Source organism: Eumetopias jubatus, unplaced genomic scaffold, assembly GCF_037043125.1.
Source record: "Eumetopias jubatus isolate StellerSeaLion01/CBP00866 unplaced genomic scaffold, mEumJub1_p1.0 scaffold_7, whole genome shotgun sequence".
Lineage (NCBI taxonomy): Eukaryota > Metazoa > Chordata > Mammalia > Carnivora > Otariidae > Eumetopias > Eumetopias jubatus.
Window position 1 is genome coordinate 136099016 of NW_028274813.1, and position 22610 is coordinate 136121625.

General features: G+C 49.9%; 1 protein-coding gene and 1 long non-coding RNA gene across 3 annotated transcripts in view; both read right to left on the minus strand.

Moving 5' to 3' along the window:
- Window positions 1-9728, minus strand: part of ADAMTS17 (ADAM metallopeptidase with thrombospondin type 1 motif 17) — a 354066-nt gene extending 344338 nt beyond the window's left edge. The window contains exons 1-2 of the mRNA XM_028122793.2: window positions 9586-9728; window positions 8734-9104 (exon numbers count right to left, since the gene is read on the minus strand). Of these exons, the coding sequence (XP_027978594.1) occupies window positions 8734-9104; window positions 9586-9664 (450 nt within the window). The 5' untranslated portion in view covers window positions 9665-9728. The remainder of the gene's footprint in view (window positions 1-8733; window positions 9105-9585) is intronic.
- Window positions 9729-16937: 7209 nt separating this feature from the next.
- LOC148163996 (uncharacterized) lies at window positions 16938-21865 on the minus strand. Of its 2 annotated transcripts, XR_015768645.1 has the most exons (4): window positions 21501-21865; window positions 19077-19169; window positions 18669-18844; window positions 16938-17318 (listed from the first exon to the last, which is right to left on the minus strand). It is a non-coding gene; the product is annotated as an uncharacterized LOC148163996 (long non-coding RNA). The 2 variants fall into 2 exon arrangements; XR_015768644.1 differs by lacking the exon at window positions 16938-17318 and having other exon boundaries at window positions 17805-18844.
- Window positions 21866-22610: the final 745 nt, after the last annotated feature.

Sequence of the window (22610 nt, forward strand, 5' to 3'; positions counted from 1 at the left end):
CGGGGCCCCCACTTTGCGAAGCACTGCTCTCCAGCACAGCAAGTCCTCTGGTCTCAAGGACAGAGCTCACTCAAGCCAAATGGAAGACCTCCTCTACATTTGGAAAGGATGCCCGGACACCAAGCCTCTCTGAAAGTAAACCAGATCAACTAATACGATCGCCTCCAACCCTGCGTCCCCAAAACACAAGGTGAGACCGAACTTACAGCTCCTAGCAGATTTCAAGGTTTCCATTTCATTAGAACTTCTGCCAAGAACAACTCAAGAGATTTTACTGCCCAAATAAAACTGTCTTAAAGTGGCATTGCATGACCCACAGGAAAGCACGGCTTTCTTCCTTCTCCTTTGAAGTTAGAACTTGAATTTGTTCACGAAGATACTTTGGGGAGACGGAAGAAGTGGAAGCAGAAGGTGGCTGTGGCGGGTACGCAGAGCTCCGCTGGGGCTATACCTAAAGAAAGCCTCAGTGCCAAACACATACCTCAGTAACCACGGCGAACACTTCCATGTGTCGAAAAAAAGTTGGCAGGTGGGGCATAGCACATGGGATGAGCCCCACATGGAAGGAGCCCCATGCTCCCCAGAGGATATGCTCAACTTGGACTCTTCCTAAAATGCTCTGGCTTTGGCAGGTCACAGAACCCCTCGGGTCTAGCACTTTCAGAGCCAGTTACCCCTTTGGTCTAGTGTTGGCCTTCACAAGCTACAGTGTAAAAGGCCAGGGAGTGGGTAACTCTCATGCAATGCAACACAGAGGCATGGCATGCACATGCACACACCCAAGCCACAAGCAGAAGTAGCCCCTTTGCTTTAGCAGGTCTTGCTCGCAGGGACCCACATGCTGGTTTCCACCCCTTTAGGGAGGACAAAGGTAACACTGGTATGATTACGTACACTGACGGACCATACCCTACCTGGCAGCTACTTACCCTCCTGGGACCCGGCTTGCAAGCAGACATGGCCAGGACTAGCACCCAGGAGCGAGGGGGCCGGGCACAGCCCCCCACCCTGGGGAGCCAGCGCAAGGAAGGACTTTGCCCTGCCCCTCCCCCAGTCCCAGGCTGTCAAAGGCTCCCTGATATCTCTTCATGCTCATCTTGTCATCACATTACCAATGATACAATGTGCTGTTGAAAAGTGCCATTTGTGCCCCCTACACACACACACACACACACACACACACACACACAGGTGCCATCAAGCCCCAGGGAAAACACTTAACAGCCCTCCTTATCTTTCCCGGACCTTCCCTCTTCCTCCTCCCTTCCTCCCAAAAACATCCCTCTCCCCTGGCACTCTGTTGCAGCCCCACTGCCCACTGCCTTATGGGCCATTTGTCACAACCTGAGAGTTTGTTCCTTTGAGACAGGATCACAATCAGCCCTCATTTTTTCCCAGTATCTGCCACATGATATTACTCAAGAAAACGCGAGTGGAGCAGAAGAGATTGGATTGGATTGGATTGGATTGGAATGGCCAGGACTAGGCTGGCCTTTCTGCAGTCACCCTTACTCACAGGCTCTCATCCCCGGCTACAAAGGACAGCCATCTGGGGGAACTCCTGATGCCCAGGCCCCAGTCTGGGCCAACTGAACCAGAATCTGTTGGGGGCAGGGGGTGGAACTCAGGCACTAGTATTAACAGCTCGCCAGGAGATCTCAGAGAGCAGCCAGGGTTGAGAACCATGGTGCTAGCTTTTAGCTAGGTGCCAGAGATGCTGGGCACCTCCTGCCTTGATTTAGATGTCTGGAGATAGCCTGGATTTGAACTGGACCTTCCTCTAACCCTGGGGCTCTAGGCCCTGCCCTGGCTTCCAGCCCCCAGCTGCCCCGTGGCCCCAGGAGCTGGGCAGGGCTGAATGGATTTGCGTTCATCCTCTGGTCACCGCCCATGCTGAGAAGTGAGACGTGGCGATGTCCTTCCAAGACATGGCAGCCATGAGCCTGAGGTTGCAGGAGATGAAAGGGCCTGCAGACTTCATCTGAAGACGCACAGCTATAAAGGAAGGCCTGTGGCAGACAGAAGTGGAGGCCCTGAGGCTGCTTGGTTTGAAAGGATGCACTAATCCTCCCCAAAGTGGTGCTCTTAAAAGAGATATCTGAAGTTTTCTAAGATGTGGTATCCTACCAAAGCAATGTGTGTCCAATAAAATGCATCAGTTATCACCTGATAGTGTAACAGTTCTGAGTGGTTCCTTTGTGATTCTCTTTGTTCTGGGTGCTGGCTTTGAAGGGTTTCTGTACTGCGTTAGGAGAGCGTTATAAATCAGCTAGCATTAACTCCAGCCCAGGCTCCGAAGCACGACGAGCCCTCCTGGCCACGTGGAAAATGCATGAAGGACATATCGACTTTTATCACCTCCGGACATCAGCACAACTTCTCAGCAGAATGGAGAAAATGCTTTTAAGATAATGTTAAAAATATACACACATACATACATATATCTGTCCTACAGATGCTCCAGAACTGAAGAACACACCTGTCTGAGGGGAGGATGCCGCGTGACTGCCCGCCTCTTTATAGAAAGACCTCACGCTGGAATTTCAGGGCCCGGGGAGCCCCTTCGTCAGGAGGCTGTGGCTCCCTGGTTAACTGGTGTGGGTCTTAAATGGCCTTCTCCCCGTCAATGGGTTAGCGTGGTGGATTTGAGAAGATGGAGCAAATGGGGTTGTTAGTTTGCTTCCTGCGTGAGCAAGTCTGCTTTCAAGAAGGAAACACAATCCTGTGACTGCAGGCCCTCCTGCACCTGCCTCCACCTTTCTGGGTGGGCCTCAGCGGAGCTCCTGCAGAAGGAGCATGCCTGACCCCACACGGGCAAGATGGGCTTCCCAGCCTCCGCATCAAGTCCCCCTGTCCCTGTCCCGGAGTGCATGCAGAAGCCCCCTGCAAAGTCCAGCTGCCGCCTCTGCAAACACCAGGTGCCTAAACAGATTCTTGGTCTTCTTCCCAAAGCCAGCCTCCCCCCTATAACATGGGCCCGTCACCACCAGCTCCCCCCGCCTTCTGATCACTAAAGTCAGCCACAAAGACGGTCAGCTCTTCCTCCAGAGTCTCTCTTGCGCAGATGTCTTGCTTCCTGCTTCCACAACCCGAGTCTTGAGGCTCGTCACCTTGTGCTTCCAAACGCCCTCTTCCTCCGCTACCTCCCACATTGCTATCACCAGGGAACCCCCAGTCAACGGCCAGAAATGTTCCCCGTTGCCTCGAGGCCGGTGATCCTCAAAATGTGGTCCCAAGCCAGCAGCAGCGCCCGGGAACCTGTTAGGAATTCAAGCTCTCAGGCCCACCCAGACAGACTGGATCAGGAACTCTGGGGATGGGGCCCACCAACGAGAGTAAGGAATCCTCCAGGGAACAAAGTGGAGAACCACCCTACGATAAATTCTAAATACCTTAGGTTGGTACCCAGGGTCTGGCCTCACCTAATCCACATGCTTGTCTGTTCAGTTCCTCTCCTACCATCTCCTAAAACAACCACCTCCACCCGCATCCCCATTACACGGCCACCTCGTGGGCCCCTGATCTAGAGAGGAACCTGGCTTTGGAGGCTCTGCCATCACTCCTTCCTCTTAGAACTTGAGGCCCAACCCCTTCTGCTCTAATCCTTCTCCCTGAAGACCCCACCCCACCCCAGAGCCACCCCTGCTCTACCCCTCCGCCACCCTATAGGCTCCAGTGTACCTTCCTTCCTGTGCGAATCTGGACCGCCTTCTGAGACAGGGCCCACATTGTATTCCTTTGAGGCTTGCTGCGAACCCACCAGAGTGTCCTACACAGGGCAGGTGTGTGATAATGATCTGCTCATTTAGTCGACAGTGTTGACTGATTGGTTGATTTATAACTGGAAAAGTCTGGGCCCCGGAGGGCAACAGAAGAAACGTGTTTTTAATGCCTTATTGTGCCAGGCTTGCCCTAAATGATTTCACAGACTTTATCTTACTTCATTCTATCAACAACCACACGAGGCTGATGTTATTTACCCCTCCTGGGGCTGCACACGGGACCATTCAGAGGAGATGGCTCACTTAGGATCACAGCCCCAAATGCCCGTGCAGCCTCATTTCCTAAAGAATGAGAACATGACCATGCATCTGTGTGCAGAGGCGTGCACAGGGAAAGGATCAGCAGTGACCATGCGTGGCTCCCTCCGACATACTGGCTGCAAAACCATCCCCTGTTGCACACGTTCAAAACCAGGCAGCTGCAGCATTTCAAAGCTCAGGAAATAAGACCCAAGAATGCAATCAGTCTAAGACGTCTTTGGTTTATCATCCCATCTTGCACTTTTTTCTTTTTTTCCGATGTTGCCAACTACATAAAAGTTCAGATGCGGAAATTTAGTTACAGACCGTAGGTGGGATGCTGGGGAGAGTTGCGTGGACACCATGATGTCCATGAGTGGGGGCGGGGGGCAGAAAGTCACCGTGAGGCCACATGAACATCCTTCAAGAGGAAGGGGTGTGACACCTCAGAATTCTCCCATCCGTCCAAGTTCTTCCCTTCAAATCCTCCACGCCTCCAAACTTCACAGTCTTTTCCCTATTTTCCTTAATGTCCTTAATGTCCACTCAACTATTTCTTTTTATGAGGCTTTAAAACCGTGTGTGCTCCAAATACACTGACGCTGTACACGAAGAGTTCTTCGGTAATATTAAGGGATGACTCTCGTAGGACTCTGTGCCTTCGCCACACCTGTATCAATATGACGGTGTAGGACACCGTAGTTTGGTCTACGTGCTCCCTCCCAAATGTTCTCCATACCATACAGTTTTTGCCACAGTGGATTCCTGTCTGGCTGTATGCAGTCAAGGGATGCTGTATTAAAAAGCTAGGCGATTTTATAATCAATCAAAAGAGTTTGATAATTCTAAAGGAAGAGACAGCAACCTCCCAAACCTGCCCCCTTCCATCAGAGGAGTCATGGGAAAAAAGCAGGCTGCCCTCTTGATTATGGAGTCCCCCAAAACTCTTCCAAGCCACCTGCTCACTGCCTGACCCCAGCCCCACTCTGTTCCTATCAGTCTACCCCCATGTAACAAAGAGGAGCATTCTCGCAAAGCTCCTGAGTAGACCACAAATGATGTGCTACCAAAATGGCCCCCTGTGCTTCAGTCGAGCTGACCAGCCAGAGCCAGGTTCGGCTGGGCCATCAGGTCAACCCCAGGGGCCAACCAGGATGAGAGAGACTCCAAGCAAGGATCCCATAGAGTGTGGCTGTGACTCCTGCGAAAGCATGCCAGGAACATCCCTGACCTTCTCTCTATCCCTCTGGGGTGGCCTGGCAAATGGGTATGGCTTCTTAAAGTTCCATGGCCCAGAGCTCCCGGGTGCCTGTCGGATCTCAACATTTCTCTCATTGCGTGCCCCGGGGAGGACACGGCCTCAGGCCAGAAGGGAGGGACAGAGTCAGGTGGATGGACCCTCCTGACCTTACATTCATTAAGGAAGAACGGCCACTGCTCGGCTGACCAAACCTCCAGGCAGGGGTCTCCCCCACTCTCTGTCCTCATGTGTGGGGATGGAAAACAGCCCCTTCAATTCACTCATTTCAGACTTTTTCAGACACTGACATTCATTCTATCCCTTAAAGTTCCCTCTCTGCTGCCCTGCTCGGGTGAAGTTTAACCTGATTCCAATTCTGCTGGCCTTCCATGAGCTGGCCCCATTCACAGGAGGCAGCTGATGCAAACTTGCATAAATTCTCTGGGGGTGGAAATACCTGCCTCACATACCCAAAGTTCATTGCTTTGAAATTATATGGTTATAGAAACTCTTCCAAAGACTTAGGTAATGTCTAAGGACTCCCTGAAACGTAAATAAAATGAAGAAGCATAAACAGAAAACAATTAATACTTGCACCTAGAAGAGCCAAGAAGTGTAGCTTGCATAACTTTTCCAAGATAAGAGAGGAAGAACAGCACAGGCCCACGCCTCTGCCTACAGTCAAAAGCAGAAGAGGCGAAATGGAACATGAGATTTACGCTTCATGCCCCATAAACAAGTAATGATCTACTCTATTTATGCATCTGCTTTAAACAGATACCAAACATCTCTGGAGACCGCAGAGACACCACGCAACAGGGAACAGAGCCTGCATTCCCCTGCACCAAACACTCTCCGCTAAGCCCTTCGGGAGATGTTTGATGCATCAGGATTTAATTGCTACTCAACGTCGGAATAAAGTTTTATTGAATATAGCCACGTCCATCTGTTTATTTACTGTCTACAGCTAAAAGGACAGTGTGGACTTAACCATGACGGAGACCATATGGCCCACAAGGCCTAAAATGCTTACTATCTTGTCCTTTCCAGAAGACGTTTGCCAGCTCCGGGCTCTACGTGATCTTTAGATCCAAGGTGGCTTGGGAATGCTCCCGCCTGCGGACATCAAAAATCTCTTAGTTGCTATGGTCCTCTCCCACACCTTGTGGTTGAGCCTGTCCTGACACACACACAACACACCTGCCCCATTCCGCTTCCCGGCGCTTCCACCTCAGTCAACAGCGACTGACACAACATCACCACCCCCCTGAACCATCTCGAGCACATCTGAACCCCAAAATCAAAGTGAGGCAGGAGTGCCCTGAAAACTTGGCTATAGCCTGAGCTCCTGCGGCTCTCCTTTCCTGACGTCTCAGGGCTACCTTGCCACCAAGAGGTCCCCTCCCAGTCACCAGGCAATCTCCTCCTTCCTGCCTTTGGCCCTTCCTCTGCAGAGGGCACTTAGGAAGAAGGGTCCGACAGCGAGCTCTCATGAACAGGATGAACACGGCAGACTAAACACCAGAAGTGTCTGCTCCGGCAGGAATCTTAGAATCTCAAGTCCTCGAGGTCGCCCGCAGCCGGCGCCCGCTGAACGCAGACTCTTGGCGGGGTTCCTTTATCTACAGCACAGCGCCCCCACATGGTGCTGAAGGGAAGCACAGTCTTCTCGAACACCGGGGGACTGAAGTGAACCCTCGCCCCGCTCACAGCCCGGATGCCATCTGTGAGAGGGCCCGGCGTTCAACTCGGTGAGGATGTGGAATCAATGTTATCCAGACTTCCACCCTCAGCTCCTTACAGATAGCTCCTCGCTGGAAACTTTACACCGAGAAGTATAAACTCTGACCTCTAGAGAAACTCACCAAACCGCAGCAAATGGGATTCAGATGTTTCCACGTACAGTACAGTGATGTGACCTAGACTTTAAACACTTTGGCAAAAACAGGAAAAATGATGTGGGCCTTCCAGTCCCTCCCAGAACATGATACAGCCTTGACCCGAGTCCTACGGTGATCTGAGCCTTTCTCACTCCTCCTTAAGCCTCCTCACCCACAGCCCACATTCTCTGCCCCTGTTCCACATTAGCTCCTAACAGGCTGCCTCCACGGTCCATTTTCCTTGTTTAACCGAAGACGCCAATTTCTCCCAGTAGATCACATTCTGATCAGCACTCAGAACCGGCCTGCAAGGAGAACTAGTGAAAGCCAATCCTAGGAAATTACCGCCCGCCCCCCCCACCCCGGGAGTTCCTCTACAGAGCTGGGAGGAAAGCAGAAGTCTTACATAAAGACTTGGACCCCCAGGCTCTCTGGCTCTGCTGCAGATTCTCTAAGACTGGTTGCATACTGTGTGGGTAAGGGCTAGAGAATTCTAGACGGTGGAGCAAGATAAGGCGGAGGTTGGGGAAGCAGTTTTCTTCTGCCAGGGAAGAACAGACACACAAGAGTATCAGAAACCGCTTCCCCAGAAGCCAATCAGGACAGAAGATACAGAAACAACTCCAGCATCTTATGCTCTGAGCCGATACCAGGCTTTCTTGGGGGCAGCCCATCTGCCAGCCATGCGCGCTCCTAGGGGGCATGATGGAGAAGCTGAGAAGCATGTGGCTGGGCACTAGCGTACAGGGATCAAGCGTGAGCACAAGCAGGGCAGAGGTGCACCAGAACGGCCCCCTGCCCCTATGAGCGCTGTTACAGGTGCTTCTAATGCAGCCGGGCAGGGTCCCCGGGGTGGAGTAGCTACTGCCCCAGCAAGGGAGCTTCTGGGGACAGGAACAGGGTCTTATCACCAATGTAAGCAGCCCCCAGGCCTGGCTGAGCATGGCTGCCACACACATACCTGCTCGTGGTATAAGGGAAGAAGGGTATGAACACCCCCTCTCTTGGTTCTCACGGTTCAACTGAGAAGGTTAGTGGCCTGTCAGGGGACCTCATCAAACTTTCCTTTTCCGGGTACAGAAAGACTCGAGAGGACAGAAGGGAGGTGAATTCTCACTACGCTACCCCCACATCCAATAACAGATGAGATACACACCTATAGGTGTTCCCCGTGACACGCACACACACACACACACACCTGTGCAGATGCAAATAAATAAGGGTGAAGTGCGCCTCTCGGTCTAGGGGCCCGAGAGGTTTCGCCCCCGCCGGACCTGGGCTCCCGTGGGCGGCTGCTGCGTAACCCCCCATGCAACCCCGGAACGGCACAGTCCCCGTGCACTTCAGAGGTTCGGTACAGCCAGGGGAAGGCACTGTACAATCAGATGCTTCCACTCTCACCCTCTTTGCTCAGAGACCCTCTGGAAGATCTGGGCGGGAAGAGGGGAGGCTCCCTGCGGACGACGGGAGAGCACCCCTGGAGGCTGAACTTCCACCCAGGAGCCGCCATCCCTAGCCCAACCTGCCCCGGGGACCACGCCCGGCGCCGCGACAGATCGACGGGCAGACCCGGAGGGGGCGCGCGCAGTACCAGGCCGCCGCCGGCGCCGCAGGCGCTGATTGAGACGAGGGAACCCGGGTGGCCGAGCACGCGGCCCGAGTAGAAGCACAGCTCGGCGGGCCGTCCGCGGCGCCCGGCCGCGCCCGCCTCCTCCACCTCGAAGCCGCGGGACAGGAAGCGCAGGTCGTGGCGAAGCTGCAGGTACAGGTCGCGCCCGAAGGCCGGCAGGTGCAGCAGCAGGGCGCGCTCGCCCGGCCGGACGCGCGGGGCGGCGGGGGGCGCGCGGGGGCGCCGGCGCTTTCGGGGCCCGGGGGCGCCGGGCAGCGGCGGCAGGTGCACGTCGTCGGGACGCACCCGCCGCGGCAGCACCACCTCCACGTCGGCCGCCGCGTCGCCGACAGCTGCGGGGAGAGAGGAGACGCGTCAGCGCGGCGGGGCCCGCCCGGCCGCCCTCCCTCCGGCCGCCCGCCGCGCACGGGGTCCAGCGCTGGGCACGCCGCGCCAGCGCGGGGACAGCGCGGCCCCGAGCGGGCGCTCCCCTCCTTTCCCTCGCCGCGGCACCTCCGTGCCGGCCAGCGCCTCCGCCCGGGCCCCGCGCCACCCGGGGAAGGGCTCCAGCGCGGCCGCCCGAGCACCTCCGGGGACTGCGGCGCGGCATCGGCGCCCGGAGACCCGGCGGCGATGCGGCCGCCCGGGAGCCGCCTGGAGCCCGGTCGTCCGGCCGCGGCCCGCACCCCCTCGGCCCCGAGCGCTGTCAGCCGTCCGCCACCGGACCCGGGCCGCGCAGGCAGGCGGGAGCCGCCAGGACGCCTAGGGAGGGCAGGAGGAAGGTGGCCGCGAGAGGCACGGGCGAGGAAGGGGCGGTGGGAGAGGGAGCGCTACCTGTGCCCGGGTCCAGTCCCCAAACCAGCAGCAGCAGCAAGGGCAGGACGAGAGGAGGCAGCAGGGCGCCGTCACACATGGTACTGGGGAGGAGCAGCCCCCCGGACGGTCGCGGCGGAGCAGGAGCGCGCGAGGCGGCGGCGCCAGCCGGAGTGAAGCCCTCCAGCCTTTGGAAAAAGTAATTAGCGCTGCGGACAAACCCAACGTGGTAAATCCCAAGCCCCGCCTTCTCCTCGGAAAACAGGAGGCGATTGGGCTCTCGCTTTCCCCTGCCCCGCCTCCCCCTCCCCCATTGGCTAGGACGGGTCTAAACCAGGGTGCGTAGTTAGGTTGTAAGCACTTTCTTACACGTGGTTTCTGGGCAGTGGCGGGGATGGGACACCAGGTGGCGCCAGAGAGCCCCCTGGAGCTGCGCTCTCCCGGAGGACCTGGGAGGACACCTGACAGGTCTGCAGAGTTTGTCCTCCTCGTCACAATCCTCTCTGACCCTGCTGCCCAGCATCCCCAGAAGACAGGCCAGAAATCGTCCTGGACAACCGGTTTCATCCATAAAAGCATATTCTCTCTGCATCTAGAGTAAAACTAGTTTGGGTTGTTTGTGGCTGGACACTTTCACTTTCTGGCACACCTGAGTTTGCACCTGATGGCTACGTACAATGCAGGAATGTTTCGCCAAAGCCTTCGCACCTCCTGTCGTCTTTATCCTCACAGAAGCCAGTAGTACAGGCGTGATCACACGCTCTTACCGATTGAGAAACTGAGGGAGAGAGAGCTGAAGGAGCTTGCTAATTACCCGGTGAGTTTCTGTCAAAACAGGAGCTAGAATTCGTGGTCCTGACTTCCAGCCTGGTGCTGCTTACCACGAACAGCAAGCAAGAGGCTTCAAGAGCAGGGGTGTGTTTTTTTTTTTTGGGGGGGGTGCCAGGAAACTTGCATAAAGTGGCAAAGTCTGGACTTCCAGTTGAGTTCATGCTTTTCCCACCAGAATATAACTGAAATTTGCAAGGAAGATGATCCCTTCAGCTTGTGAGGAGCATCTTGTAGAAAACAAAACAAAACAGAATTAACTGAAGCATTATGGTTCTCAGGTCTATCCCCCTCCCTTCCTTGTCCTGTTTTCTGTTTCTGTTTTATCAAAGCAGAGAGGTTACCATAGTCCTACTGGACTCTGCTTGGAGCCTTTCAGAATCTAAAATGTATCACGGGATTCCGTGTCATCAGAAGGAATCCAGAGGTGAAAACTGTCCAGTTTCCATGACATTTCATTAACCCCGGGAGTGGACTGCATCACTGGTTCTCAATAAAGCCCACCACTTTTACTACAGCAAACTTGCTGCTCGACGAGTCCTCCAGGGAGTGGCTGATGGAATCCTTTTCTGCTCTGTCTATCCCTGCCCTCCATAGGGGCTGGCCAGTGCCCAGCACTCAGCAGCCCAACCCCTGCTCCAGGGGAAGCCACTTGCTGCTAGGTACCACGCGCATCCACACCCGTCCAAAAAAGGCTTGGCGCTTTTTCCCTCCCCCTTGACAGCAGCGTCAGCCAACTGCTAATGGCACAAGAAATCATGGGGTGTTTTTGGTGCAGCTTTGTAGCAAAAGAGCCACCTCACAGACCTGCCCCCTGAAAGCCAGGGAGCAGCCACCACTCTGCTTCGTAAGAGCAATTACTTCTGCCACTGGAAGTAGTCCTTGTCAACCTATCAGTTGATGCTCCAATGCAGGAGTCCATAGGATCATGCAAACTAAAGCACCAGCAAGGTACTGTCTCATCCCCCAGACTGTCCAAAATTAAAGAGCTGGGAAATATCAAGAATTGGAGAGGACATTCTCCTGCCCCTGGATAGGAGTGTAAATTGGCATGGCCACTTTAAAGAACAATCAGGCAAACTGTAGTCAAATCTAAAATGTACACAACTCTGGGATTCCATGTCTGGTTAACTACCACCAAGAAACACCGGCGCACATTTAAGAATGTTCACCACAGCACCTTCTTGAGAGCAGACCTATTGAAAACCTGAATGTCCATCATTAGATAAATGGCTACTAGAACACAGGGCATCGATTTAAGCTCATATTTATAACACTGTGGAGAGAACTCCAAGACTGGTTATCATATATATTTTTTTAAAAAATCAAGTTGTGGAAGAATGCACATGAATGATAATACTTCCATAAATACACACAATATTAAATCATTTGTATGGTAAAATCCCAGGGAAAAGTCTGGAAGGATACACACTGAACTTTTTTAAGGTTTGGTGTTCTTTTTATATTAAATTGCAAGAAAAGATGCCATTCGGGGTCCAGGCAGGATAATTGCTATCATTCTAGGTATTTCAAGCAGGGGAATTTAACATGGAGAATCGAGTACAAAAGTGAGGAAGAGTTAAAAAGGGGAAATTCAATGATTATATGCTGCCCCCGCCCCTGCCCCTGTGGTGCATTCCAGCCCCAGGGGCCTCTGCTTCCTGCTACACCACTGACCACACCATCACGGTTGGTTCTGGATCTACCAGATGCATGAACTAGACCGGGGCTCTGTGCCCATTGCCACACCAGCAACTTCCAACACCTGTTGCACTAGATACTGATCTCTGTTCCTTGCCATCTGATCTCCTGCCAGGGTCTCTTTTGGCGGAATCTAACAGGAAGCCAAAAAAATGTAGGGGAGACATGTCAGGGAGTCACAGCATGTAGGTTGCAGACTTTCAGCCTCAATGATGAAAAGCAGCCCTTAGAAGTGAGCATGTGGAGCTGAGAGACAGGCCCTCTAAAGGTCTTAATCTGGCCTAGATGAGTCTGAATTCCCTCTGCCCTTCACCATTGTGTTCATCAGTCACCATCAGAAGTTTCAGCCTCCCTTCCAAAATGATCTAGTGTTTCAATACAATCCCTATCAAAATTCCATTGGCATTTTGCACAGAAATAGCAAAAACCCAAAATTAATATGGAAACGCAAAAGACCCCAAGGAACCAAAGCGATGTTGAGAAAGAAGAACAAAGAGGGAGGTATCCCACTGCCTGGTTTCAAGCTATATTACAAAGTTCTAGCCATCAGAACAGTAGGGTACTGGCATTAAAACACACACATAGACCAATGGAACAGAATCAAAAGCCCAGAAATAAACCCAGGTGTATATGGTCAACTAATATTTGACAAGACAGCCAAGAATACTCAAGGAGAAAGGACAGTCTCTCTGATCAATGGTGATAGGAAAACTGGATATTCGCATGCAAAAGACTGACATGAGACCCCTATCTTACACCACTCACAGAAATCAACTTGAGTTGGATTAAAGACTTAAATGTAAAACTTGAAACCATAAAACTCATAGAAGAAAGCACAGGAAACAGCTCCTTGGCATTGTTCTCGGCATTGATGTTTTTGGATGACACCAAAAGCACAAGGAACAAAACCAAGAATCAACAAGTGGGACTACATCAAATCTAAAAGCTGCTTCTGCGCAGCAAAAGCAACCATCAACGGAATGGAAAGGCAACTCCAGAACGGGAGAAAATATCTGCAAACCATATATCTAGGAAGGGGTTGATATCCAAAATATATAGGGAAATCTTACAACTTAATAAAAAATAATAATCTGGGGCGCCTGGGTGGCTCAGTAGGTTAAGTGTCTGACTCTTGGTTTTGGCTCAGGTCATGATCTCAGGGTCATGAGATTGAACCCCGCATCGATCTCCACACCCAGCATGGAGTCAGCTTGGGAGTCTCTCCCTCTCCCTCTACACTACCCCCCACTGCTCGTGCATGTGTCCTCTCTCTCCCTCTGTCTCTCTCAAATAAATAAATAAATAAATAAAATCTTTAAAAATAATAGTAATAATCCAACTTAAAAATGGGCAGAGTGCCCAAATAGACATTGTTCCAAAGAAAACATACAAATGGCCAACAGGTGCATGAAAAGATGCTCAACATCACTCATCATCAGGGAAAAGCAAAGCAGAACCACAGATACCACCTCACACCCGTTAGAATAGCTGTTATCAAAAGGACAAGAGATCACAAACGTTGGCAAGGATGTGGAGAAAGGGGAGCCACACTAAGGAGAACAGTGTGTGGGTTCTTCAAAAACTTTAAAATAGAACTACCCTACGATCCAACAATTCCATTTCCATGGAGACATCTGAAAGAAGGCATGACACCAGGTGAAATAAGTCAGTCACAAAAAGACAAATACTATACAATTCCACGTATATGAGGTACCTAGAATAGTCAAATTCATAGACACACAAGGTAGAATGGTGATTCCCATGGGCCAGGGAAGGGGAAATGAGAGGTGGTTTAACGTGTATGAAGTTTCCTTTTGGAAAGATGAAAAAGTTATGGAGATGGAGAGTGGTGATGGTTGCCCAACAGTGTGAATGTACATAACGCCGCTGAACTATGCACTGAAAATGCCTAAAATGGTAAGTTTTATCTTATGTGTATTTTCCGACAATAAAGGAATGCCTAAATAAAAAAAAAGGAATCGTTACCATTGGCTATGCTCTCAATTCATCTTAACACACACAAATAGCGTTGTCTTAATTTTGTGGAAGGGCGGGGCTTAATCCCATTTCACGATGGAGCAGAGGGCTCAGGTTGAGGTTAAAACAAGACCAGTAAGCAGACAAAAACCCTACAGTTGGCAGTGATGATCTGAATGGGACGTAAGGGAAGCCATGCTCCTGGTCTGGGGGTTGAAACAATTTGTTGACAAAAGTTGACAAAACTCAACTTTTCAGCCTATCCACTTGTTTTTTTTTTTTTTTTTTTGTGAACAGCTCTATTCTGGTGGGCAGTGGTCTTTTCTGATCATTTTGTCCAGCAATGGACCCCCAGCAGGTCGGGTATATTGCCTCTCTTGGCCTCTCTCTTTCGACGCTTCACAGCAGACGCTTGGGTTTGGGTGGCCATCAGAGTGAAATCACTGTGGTGAGTGAAAGCAAGACAGACTCTACCAAGACCCACCATTTCAAAGCCCATACTTAGAAATAGAGCGCCCAAGACCCAGACCCCGAGCAGAGTATAGAGAGAGCTGTAGGCAATGAAGCCAAACCTGATCCCCTTGAATTTTCCACTCAGGGCTTTCTTGAGCTGGTAATCGGTGAGTCCAGGGGCCAAGACTCATGTGCAAATTTGATCTGTTTGTAGGTGGAAGGATGCCCCTGTACCCTAAAGATCAGTAGGCATGGGTGGGCTGTTTCTGAGAGAGGGTGAGTGAGGGGATTCCACACCGCAAGCCTCCTCTTTGAGACTCAATTCACTTGGCTCTCCAGGGGAGGAGCTCTCCTTCGTGGCCACCCATGAGATGCCACATCCTCTCCAGCAGGGGGCGCCCAGCATCAGTCTTGTCTTCCTAAGCCAGAATTGGTGGGAAATGCAGCCATCCCTGCTCCAAAGGCAAGGTTTTTTCTGATTTCCCTGGTGAGCCTGGATCCTGGCCTGAAAGGCAGCTACTTGGCCAGCATCCTAGCCCTCTGAGTGAATCTTGCTCACCTCTCCCTGTGGGGTCTGCACGCTCCTCCCTGGACCTCCCTGGACCACAGGGTGCTGGCCACATTTGCTTCACCAGGAATGGGTGCCCTTGCCACAAGAGACCATACCTGCCTGACTCCGGGAATGACCCCTGTCTGGAAATTCCTGCTGTGCCCCATTCCTGCTCACCCAAACAGGCCTTCGGGGCGATAATGCAGAACAAGTCCAAGTTCCTACTAATTTGAAAAGTGATTTCTTTGTTGTTGTTCAATCAAGGTTGCTACTGGCCATACCCATTCCCAGTACCTTGGCTCTACCCACCCCCAGGCTGTTCCCACGTGGTCTCAGCCTGCCCAGAGCTGAGTGTCCACCAAAGCCTTCAAGGGTCCCCATTGTTGAAAAGACAACTCTCTCTTCATGTCCCTCTGAAGGTCACCAGAGGCCCCCTCTGAGTAGGAGGCAGCACTTGCAGCCCCTATGTGTCTGAATTCGCAGGATGAGGGCCTTTACTCTCTGACATGAGCACAGGGCTTCATCACAACTAATTCCTCTCCCCAGTGAATGAGAGAGAAAAGCAGTATATTTTCTGTTGTTCTATAACACACCTTTCTCAGCATTTGCCCCTTGAGGGACCAGAGAGGTTCTCTCCCAGTTCTCCCTCTGCTCAAGGAAAGCAGCTTGTCTGAAATACTAGGCTAAAATATGATGCCAGTACAGAGGCTGGAAAACAGAAGTGACCCAAATTTACATGTGATTTTGGTAAATACAAATGATGATGGTTCGGATTGGTGTGGTGATGATAGAGTATTCAACAGGTGACAGCTGTCTGCAAACTCAGACAAAACCTAAGTTGGATTCTGCGATGGTTTTAAAAGACACTTGACCCTTGAACAACATGGGTTGGAACTGTGTGGATCCGCTTATGTGCAGATTTTTTTTATATATATAAATACACTATAGTACTCTATATGTATTTTTTCTTCCTCATGACTTTCTTAATAACAATTTCTTTTCTCTGGCTTACTTTATAGTAAGAACATATACAACATGCAAAATGTGTTAATTGACTGCTTAGGTTATCGATCAGGCTTCTGGTCAACAGTAGGCTATTAGTAGTTAAGTTTTGGGGGAGTCAAAAGTTATATGCAGATTTTCAACTTACACAGGGGTCAGCACCTCTAACCCGCATGTTGTTCAAGGGTCAACTGTATATCTGCTAATTACGACCCTCTTCCCTTCCACAGGTGGAACCTAACTCCCCCACTTGAAAGTGTGCTACACTCACTGACTTGCTTCTAACAAACAGAATGTATTGGGAGTGATGGAGTGAGGCTTTGTGATTACTGGGGCTAGGTCATAAAAAGAATACACTCTCTGCCTGTTGTTCTCTCTCTCTCTCTCTCTCTCTCTCTCTCTCTCGTTCTTTCTCTCTCTCACTCTTTTTCATCACTTACTTTGGTGGAAACCAGTGACTAGGTCATGAGGTTACTCAAGCAGCCCTGTGGAAAACCCAACGAAAAGGAAACCAACTTGCTAGAGCCAACTAACTAGCCATGTGAGTGAATCACTTTGAAAGCAGATTTTCAGGGCGCCTGGGTGGCTTAGTTGGTTAAGTGTCTGACTCTTGATCTCAGCTCAGGTCTTGATCTTGGGGTCCTGAGTTCAAGCCCCGCATTAAAAAAAAAAAAGAGAGCAGATTCTCCACCCTTAGTCAAGCCTTCAGAAGACTTCAGGCACCAGCCTTAAATCCAGCGCCAAACATTATGAGCAGAGACAAGCCATCCCCCCCTGTACCCTGGCTGAATCCATGACCCACAAAACCAAGAGAAAATAAATTATAATTAGTTTTTTAAGCAACTAAGGTTTTTTGGGGGGGCAGGGGAGGAGTGGATAATTCATTACACAGCAATAGCTAACTGATACAGACTCATAACACATACTAAAATTAACTCCAAGATAAATTAAAGATTTGTATGGAAACTCCTTCAATGGTGGCATGCAGGAGGTGGTCATTGGCTCAGTCTACTCAGAAGCCACCTGCAGGCTGAGCAAGGTGACTACATTCACCTGAGCAGCCAGAGAGCTGGTTTGTCCCCATCCATGGCTCCTTCACTAAGCCTTGGTCCAGGTCCAGGGATGAGACTGACTGGCTTGCCTGGCAAGCAGTGAGTGTGGGTGCTTGAATCCATGCCTACATGTGTTTGGCACCATCGAAAAGAAACAGGGAGTCTCAGTACCCAGGAGGTAAGCAGAGACACTAAAAAAAAAAAAAAAAAAAGTCACACAAGAAGGACATAGAGTCATAATACATGCTTGGCTCTGCACAGAACAACTTGTACATAGTCATCATAATGTAAACACTGTGAGATGATTTTCAACTGTTCAAATCAACCAGAGAGAAATGCCAGGATAAATCATTCTGGCTAAGAACCAACTATAAAAATTATCACCCTGGAAAATGTACAAAGAATAAACACCAAAGGCAGAGAGGCGGGAGGTTAAAAAAAAATGACGGAAACTATAAAGGGTAAGTATCCTCCCCTTCCAAAGTGGAGAAATCAAATAGCCTATGGCTAATAAAATAAGTAGAGGGATACATATATTTTTTTGAATTACCCAGGCAACCAATAAAAGAAGTAAAAATCTCTTCTGTTGGGATAGGAATGTGATAAAAGTGAGGTAAATCCTTATCCACTATAGCAACAAATCAACTGATATATCTAATCTGGAGATCTGAAAAGCATTGGTATAAGAGTTTTTTAATGAAATGAAGGAAGCCATCAGAAAAACTTACAGAAATAGTTAAAAGGGAATGAGTCTGCAGTTAGAGTTGGAGCAGGTGTCATTGTTTCACGCTTCAAGAACTTCCTTATCATTTGCTTTCTTTGCTGAGTGTAGTATTTTGGATTTTTTTAAAAAATTGTCTTTATTTATTTGAGAGAGAGCAAGCAAGGGGAGGTGCAGAGGTGCAGAGGGAGAGCTGATCTCCCGCGGACTTCATGCTGAGCGCAGAGCCCCATGCAGGGCTTGATCTCACAACCCTGAGACCATGACCTGAGCCAAAACCACGAGTCAGATGCTTAACCCACTGAGCCACCCAAGGACCCCCGTGAATGTAGTATTTTGAAAAAATGCAATCTTTAAAAAAATTCCAATGTGTTTCCACCTTTAATATACTTAACATATTGCTTTTGTGTTTTCAAGTAGGGTGCATTTGTATAATGTAATATACACAAACAAACTACTTGACCTTAAATTAACCCCGTGAGGGGAAAAATAACATTATCTCCCATTATCAGATAGGTAAAGCGAATTGAGAAATGCTAATGACTTGCCCAAGATGACTTAGTAAATTATTTCCTTAAGGGTTATAACTTCTTAAAACATTGACCATTTCTGGGTCAGTCAGTTGAGCATCAGACTCTTGGTTTCAGCTCGGGTCATGATCTCGGGTCGTGGAATGAGCCCCACGTCAGGCTCCACACTCAGCTGGGAGTCTGCTTGGGATTCTCTCTCTCCTCTCCCTCTGCCCCTGCACCCACCCATGCATGCACTCTCTCTCTCTCAAATAAATAAATTTAAAAAAAAAAAAACCACTATTTCTTACAAGTGTCCATGAGATAAAGAGTCCCACTTTATGGATGACAATTTAATAGCAACCGAGATACGTAATTCTTTTCCCCTCGATCCTGAGGAGCTAGTCAACAGCCGTGGCTCCTAATTCCTTCCTGCATTGTTGCTTGCTCTGAGGGAACTGGTGACCATCAACACAGCATCTGGAAGCTGGAAACAAAAGGAAGCAAGTGAGGTGCAAAGGCCTCATCATAACCCTTTCTGTGAATATTATGAACCACACTCTACAGGTGGGGCCACTAGGGAGAAATAATCACGGTGCTCATTCAGGCCACACAGCGGGTAAACGGTAGCTTGGGGATTTGAATCAGTATTGGGGCACTGGAGTCATGCCTCTGTCATTAAGGGGAGAACCTGGAAGAAAAAAAGGAAGTCCACTTGCCTGTGAATGGATCATATGGCTGTGTAGTAAATCTGCCTCTAACTGAATGGTTTAAGGCATGTTTTTGTCTCCTCAGATCCTCCATGTTCTCATCTGTAAAAGGAGATGGTGAGCTAGATTATCTCCCTTTGGAACTTGAACTTGATTTTAGCCTAGCTGATGAAATCAGGTAAAGAATAAGTTAAACTATTCCACTGGGAAGGAAGAAATAAAATTGCCTTTATTCACAGAGAATATGATCATCTTTGTAGGAAATCTTAAGAAATCTATTTTTTGAAGTTATTGGGACTAATAAGTTCAGCAAGGATCCAAGATACAAGATCAATATAAAAATTTCAATTGCATTTCTATACATTAGCAATGAACAGTCAGAAATTAAAATTTTAAAATACAATTTCTAACCACACAAAAAATATAAAATACTTAGGGATAGGTCTGAAAAAAAGATGCCAAAGATATGTATGCTCAAACTACAAAACATCACAGAGCAAAATTTTAAAAGATCTAAATAACTGGGAGATGTACAATATTCATAAGACTCAATATTGCTAAAATATCACTTCTCTCCAAATTGGTATACACATTTGATGCATCCTCAAACAAAGTCCCAGCAGACTTTTGGAGGAACTGATAAGCTGAGTTTAAAATTCCTATAGAAATGCAAAAGTCCTGGAAAACAACTCTGAAAAAGAACAATTTGGTGGACTATCTGATTTCAAGATTTATTGTAAATTTATACTAATCAGGACAGCATGGTATTTGCATCAAGTCAGACAAAAGAAATCAATGGGACAGAAAATAGAACCCAGATATAGAACTGCACATATGCAGACAACTGACTTTTGGAAAAGGTGCAAAGGTGAAGAAAGCATAGTCTTTTTTTAACATGTGGCTAGAAAATTTGTTTATCCATAGGGAAAAAAATTAACATGTATACGTTGCATCATGTAGAAAATTAATTCAAAGTGGAATAGAAACCTAAATGTGAAACTTAAAACTTCCAGAAGAAAATGTAGGAGAAAAACCTTTGTGACTTTAAGGTAGGCGAAGATTTCTTAAGATATGACACCAAAAGAATGATCCATTGAAGGGCATAATGATAGACCGGACTTCAATGAAACTGAACACATTTGGTCTATACAAAACACTGTTATTAAATGAAAAGACAAGGCACAGGTCAGGAGAACATATTTGCAGAGCATATATCTGATAGGATACTTATACCCAAAATATATATAGAACTCTCAAAACTCAATAATAACGCTATTCAAAAATGATAAAAAGATTTGAATAGACATTTTCCAAAGAAGTTTCACAAATGGCCAGTAAGCACATAAAAAGATGCTCAACATCATTCACTAGGGAAATGCAAATCCAAACCACAGTGAAATACCACCTCACGCCCATTACGATGGCTACTTTCAAAAACAATGGAAAATATGAAGTGTTGATGTGGAGAAACTGAAACCGTCATACACTGCTGGTGGAAATGTAAAATGTTACAGCCTCTGTATAAAAATATGGCAGTTCCTCAAAATGTCAATCACAGAATTACCATATAGGTCAGCACATGAGGTTGGAGAGTTGTGTAATGGGTATAGAGTTTCTGTGTAGAACAGATGATAAAAAAAATTTTGAAAATAGTGGTAATGGTTGATCAACATTGTGAATGTACTTAATGCTACTGAACTATATACTTAAAAGTGGCTAAAATGGGGCGCCTGGGTGGCTCGGTCGTTAAGCGTCTGCCTTTGGCTGGGGTCACGATCCCAGGGTCCTGGGATCAAGCCCCGCATCGGGCTCCCTTATGGGCGGGAAGCCTTCTTCTCCCTCTCCCACTCCCCCTGCTTGTGTTCCCTCTCTGGCTGTCTCTCTCTCTCTCTCTCTCTCAAATAAATAAAATCCTTTAAAAAATAAATAAATAAAATGCAAATAATGGGATAAAAGTTTGACGATACTTTTAGGTAATTAAAGCTCAAAACCACACTGTATGAAGACAGAAAGTGGACTGGAAAGACATACATTAAATATGCAGATTGGACTCCTAATGGGGAGTGGGAGATGAAGGATTAAGAAGTAAATAATAGAAGAGAAGAAGAAAAGGGGCTTTGGGTGGCCCTATGACGATCGCGTGCAGAGTATGATTAAGTCGAATCTGTGCAAAGTAAGTCCTGGGGGTGGGGGAGGGAAGGGGCGGGGTGGTGCAAGGGAAAACTGGAGAGAGGAAGGGAGAGAAAGAACTGAAGGCAGGGAGGAAGAAAAATAAAGGGGGAGGCAGGGGGGCTGGAGGGGGGGACAGTCAGACACCCCGAGCTGAAAAAGAAATGGAGTTTGTAGAAATGCCTCTCTGCAAGCTGGGCTCGGCAAACACGCCCTTGGCCAAGGGCCAGACAAGGCCTGGGCTACATCTAAGGGTGAACTTACATGGTTATCAAATTCCCCTTCCCTGGATCCTCTGGAAGTTGTTGCCAAGAACAGAAGGGGGGGGCAATCCATCCCTTTGTCTCTCTTTTTTTCCCCTTGGACCTGACTTCGTGGTTTCCTCCGTCTCATTTCTCCCCCAGGACCCTCCGGCCCCAGCTGCGGAGGGGGTGTGAGACGCGGGAGTGGGGCGCAGGGCGGGACCAGGGCAGGCGCGCTGCGCCGGGGTCCCCAAGGCCGCAGAAGAGCCCCGAAGGCGGGGATGCAACCCCAGCCTCGGCCCAAAGCCGCTTCCGGAGGAGCCGGGGCCGGGTGCGCCGCCGCTAACCCCGCGCGGGTAGCAGAGGCGGGGGCGCGGGTCCCCGGCGCGCCGGCAGCGTCCCCAGAGGCGGGAGCTGGTCCCACCCGCGTCCGCCCACCCGCCCCGCCCTCTTAGCCTCGCCCGGGGCCGCGGAGCAGGAAGTTCACACGCGCGAGGAGCAGCCTCCGCAGAAGCGTTTGCGCAGCTTTCCACCGCCCGGCCCGGGGCGCGGCCGTTGGGGTTGCCGGGCAGGGGTGTGTGTGCGCGCGCGCGGGGGCGGAGGAAGGCCTTGAACTTGGCGGGCGCGGCGGCTTGCTCTCGAGGAGGCCTGGGCATCTCCCATCCTTTGCAGTCCGGAAATATTTTTATTGTGATAATACACAGTTCCCAAAGCGAAAGTCAAACGGGCGGCCAAAGGCACCCCGGGGATCTTCCAGGTGGACAGACGGACAGGGCCACCGTGCTGCGGACAGAATGCCGCGCAGGGGAGAAGGGCTGGTGGGGGGCGGGGGTTAGAAGGAAGGAGAGGTGGAGGGGGAAGCGGGGAGGGTAGTCTGGGAAAGAGCGGGACGTCCGGGAGGCGGGGTGGAGCGGGCGGAGGAGAGGGCCGGGCTGAAGGGGAGTTGGGAGGAGCCAGGAGAGGGGGAAGGGGAAAGGGGACCTCTTGCCCACTCCATCGGAGACCTGCTCGCCGTCCTGACTCTCCCCTTCTCCCCTTCTCCCCACCACCCCATCCCATCTCTTTCTCTTTCTGGCCCTCTGGCTCTTTCTCCTTCGCTCTCTCTTCCCCTCTCTTCTGGACTGGCCATGGC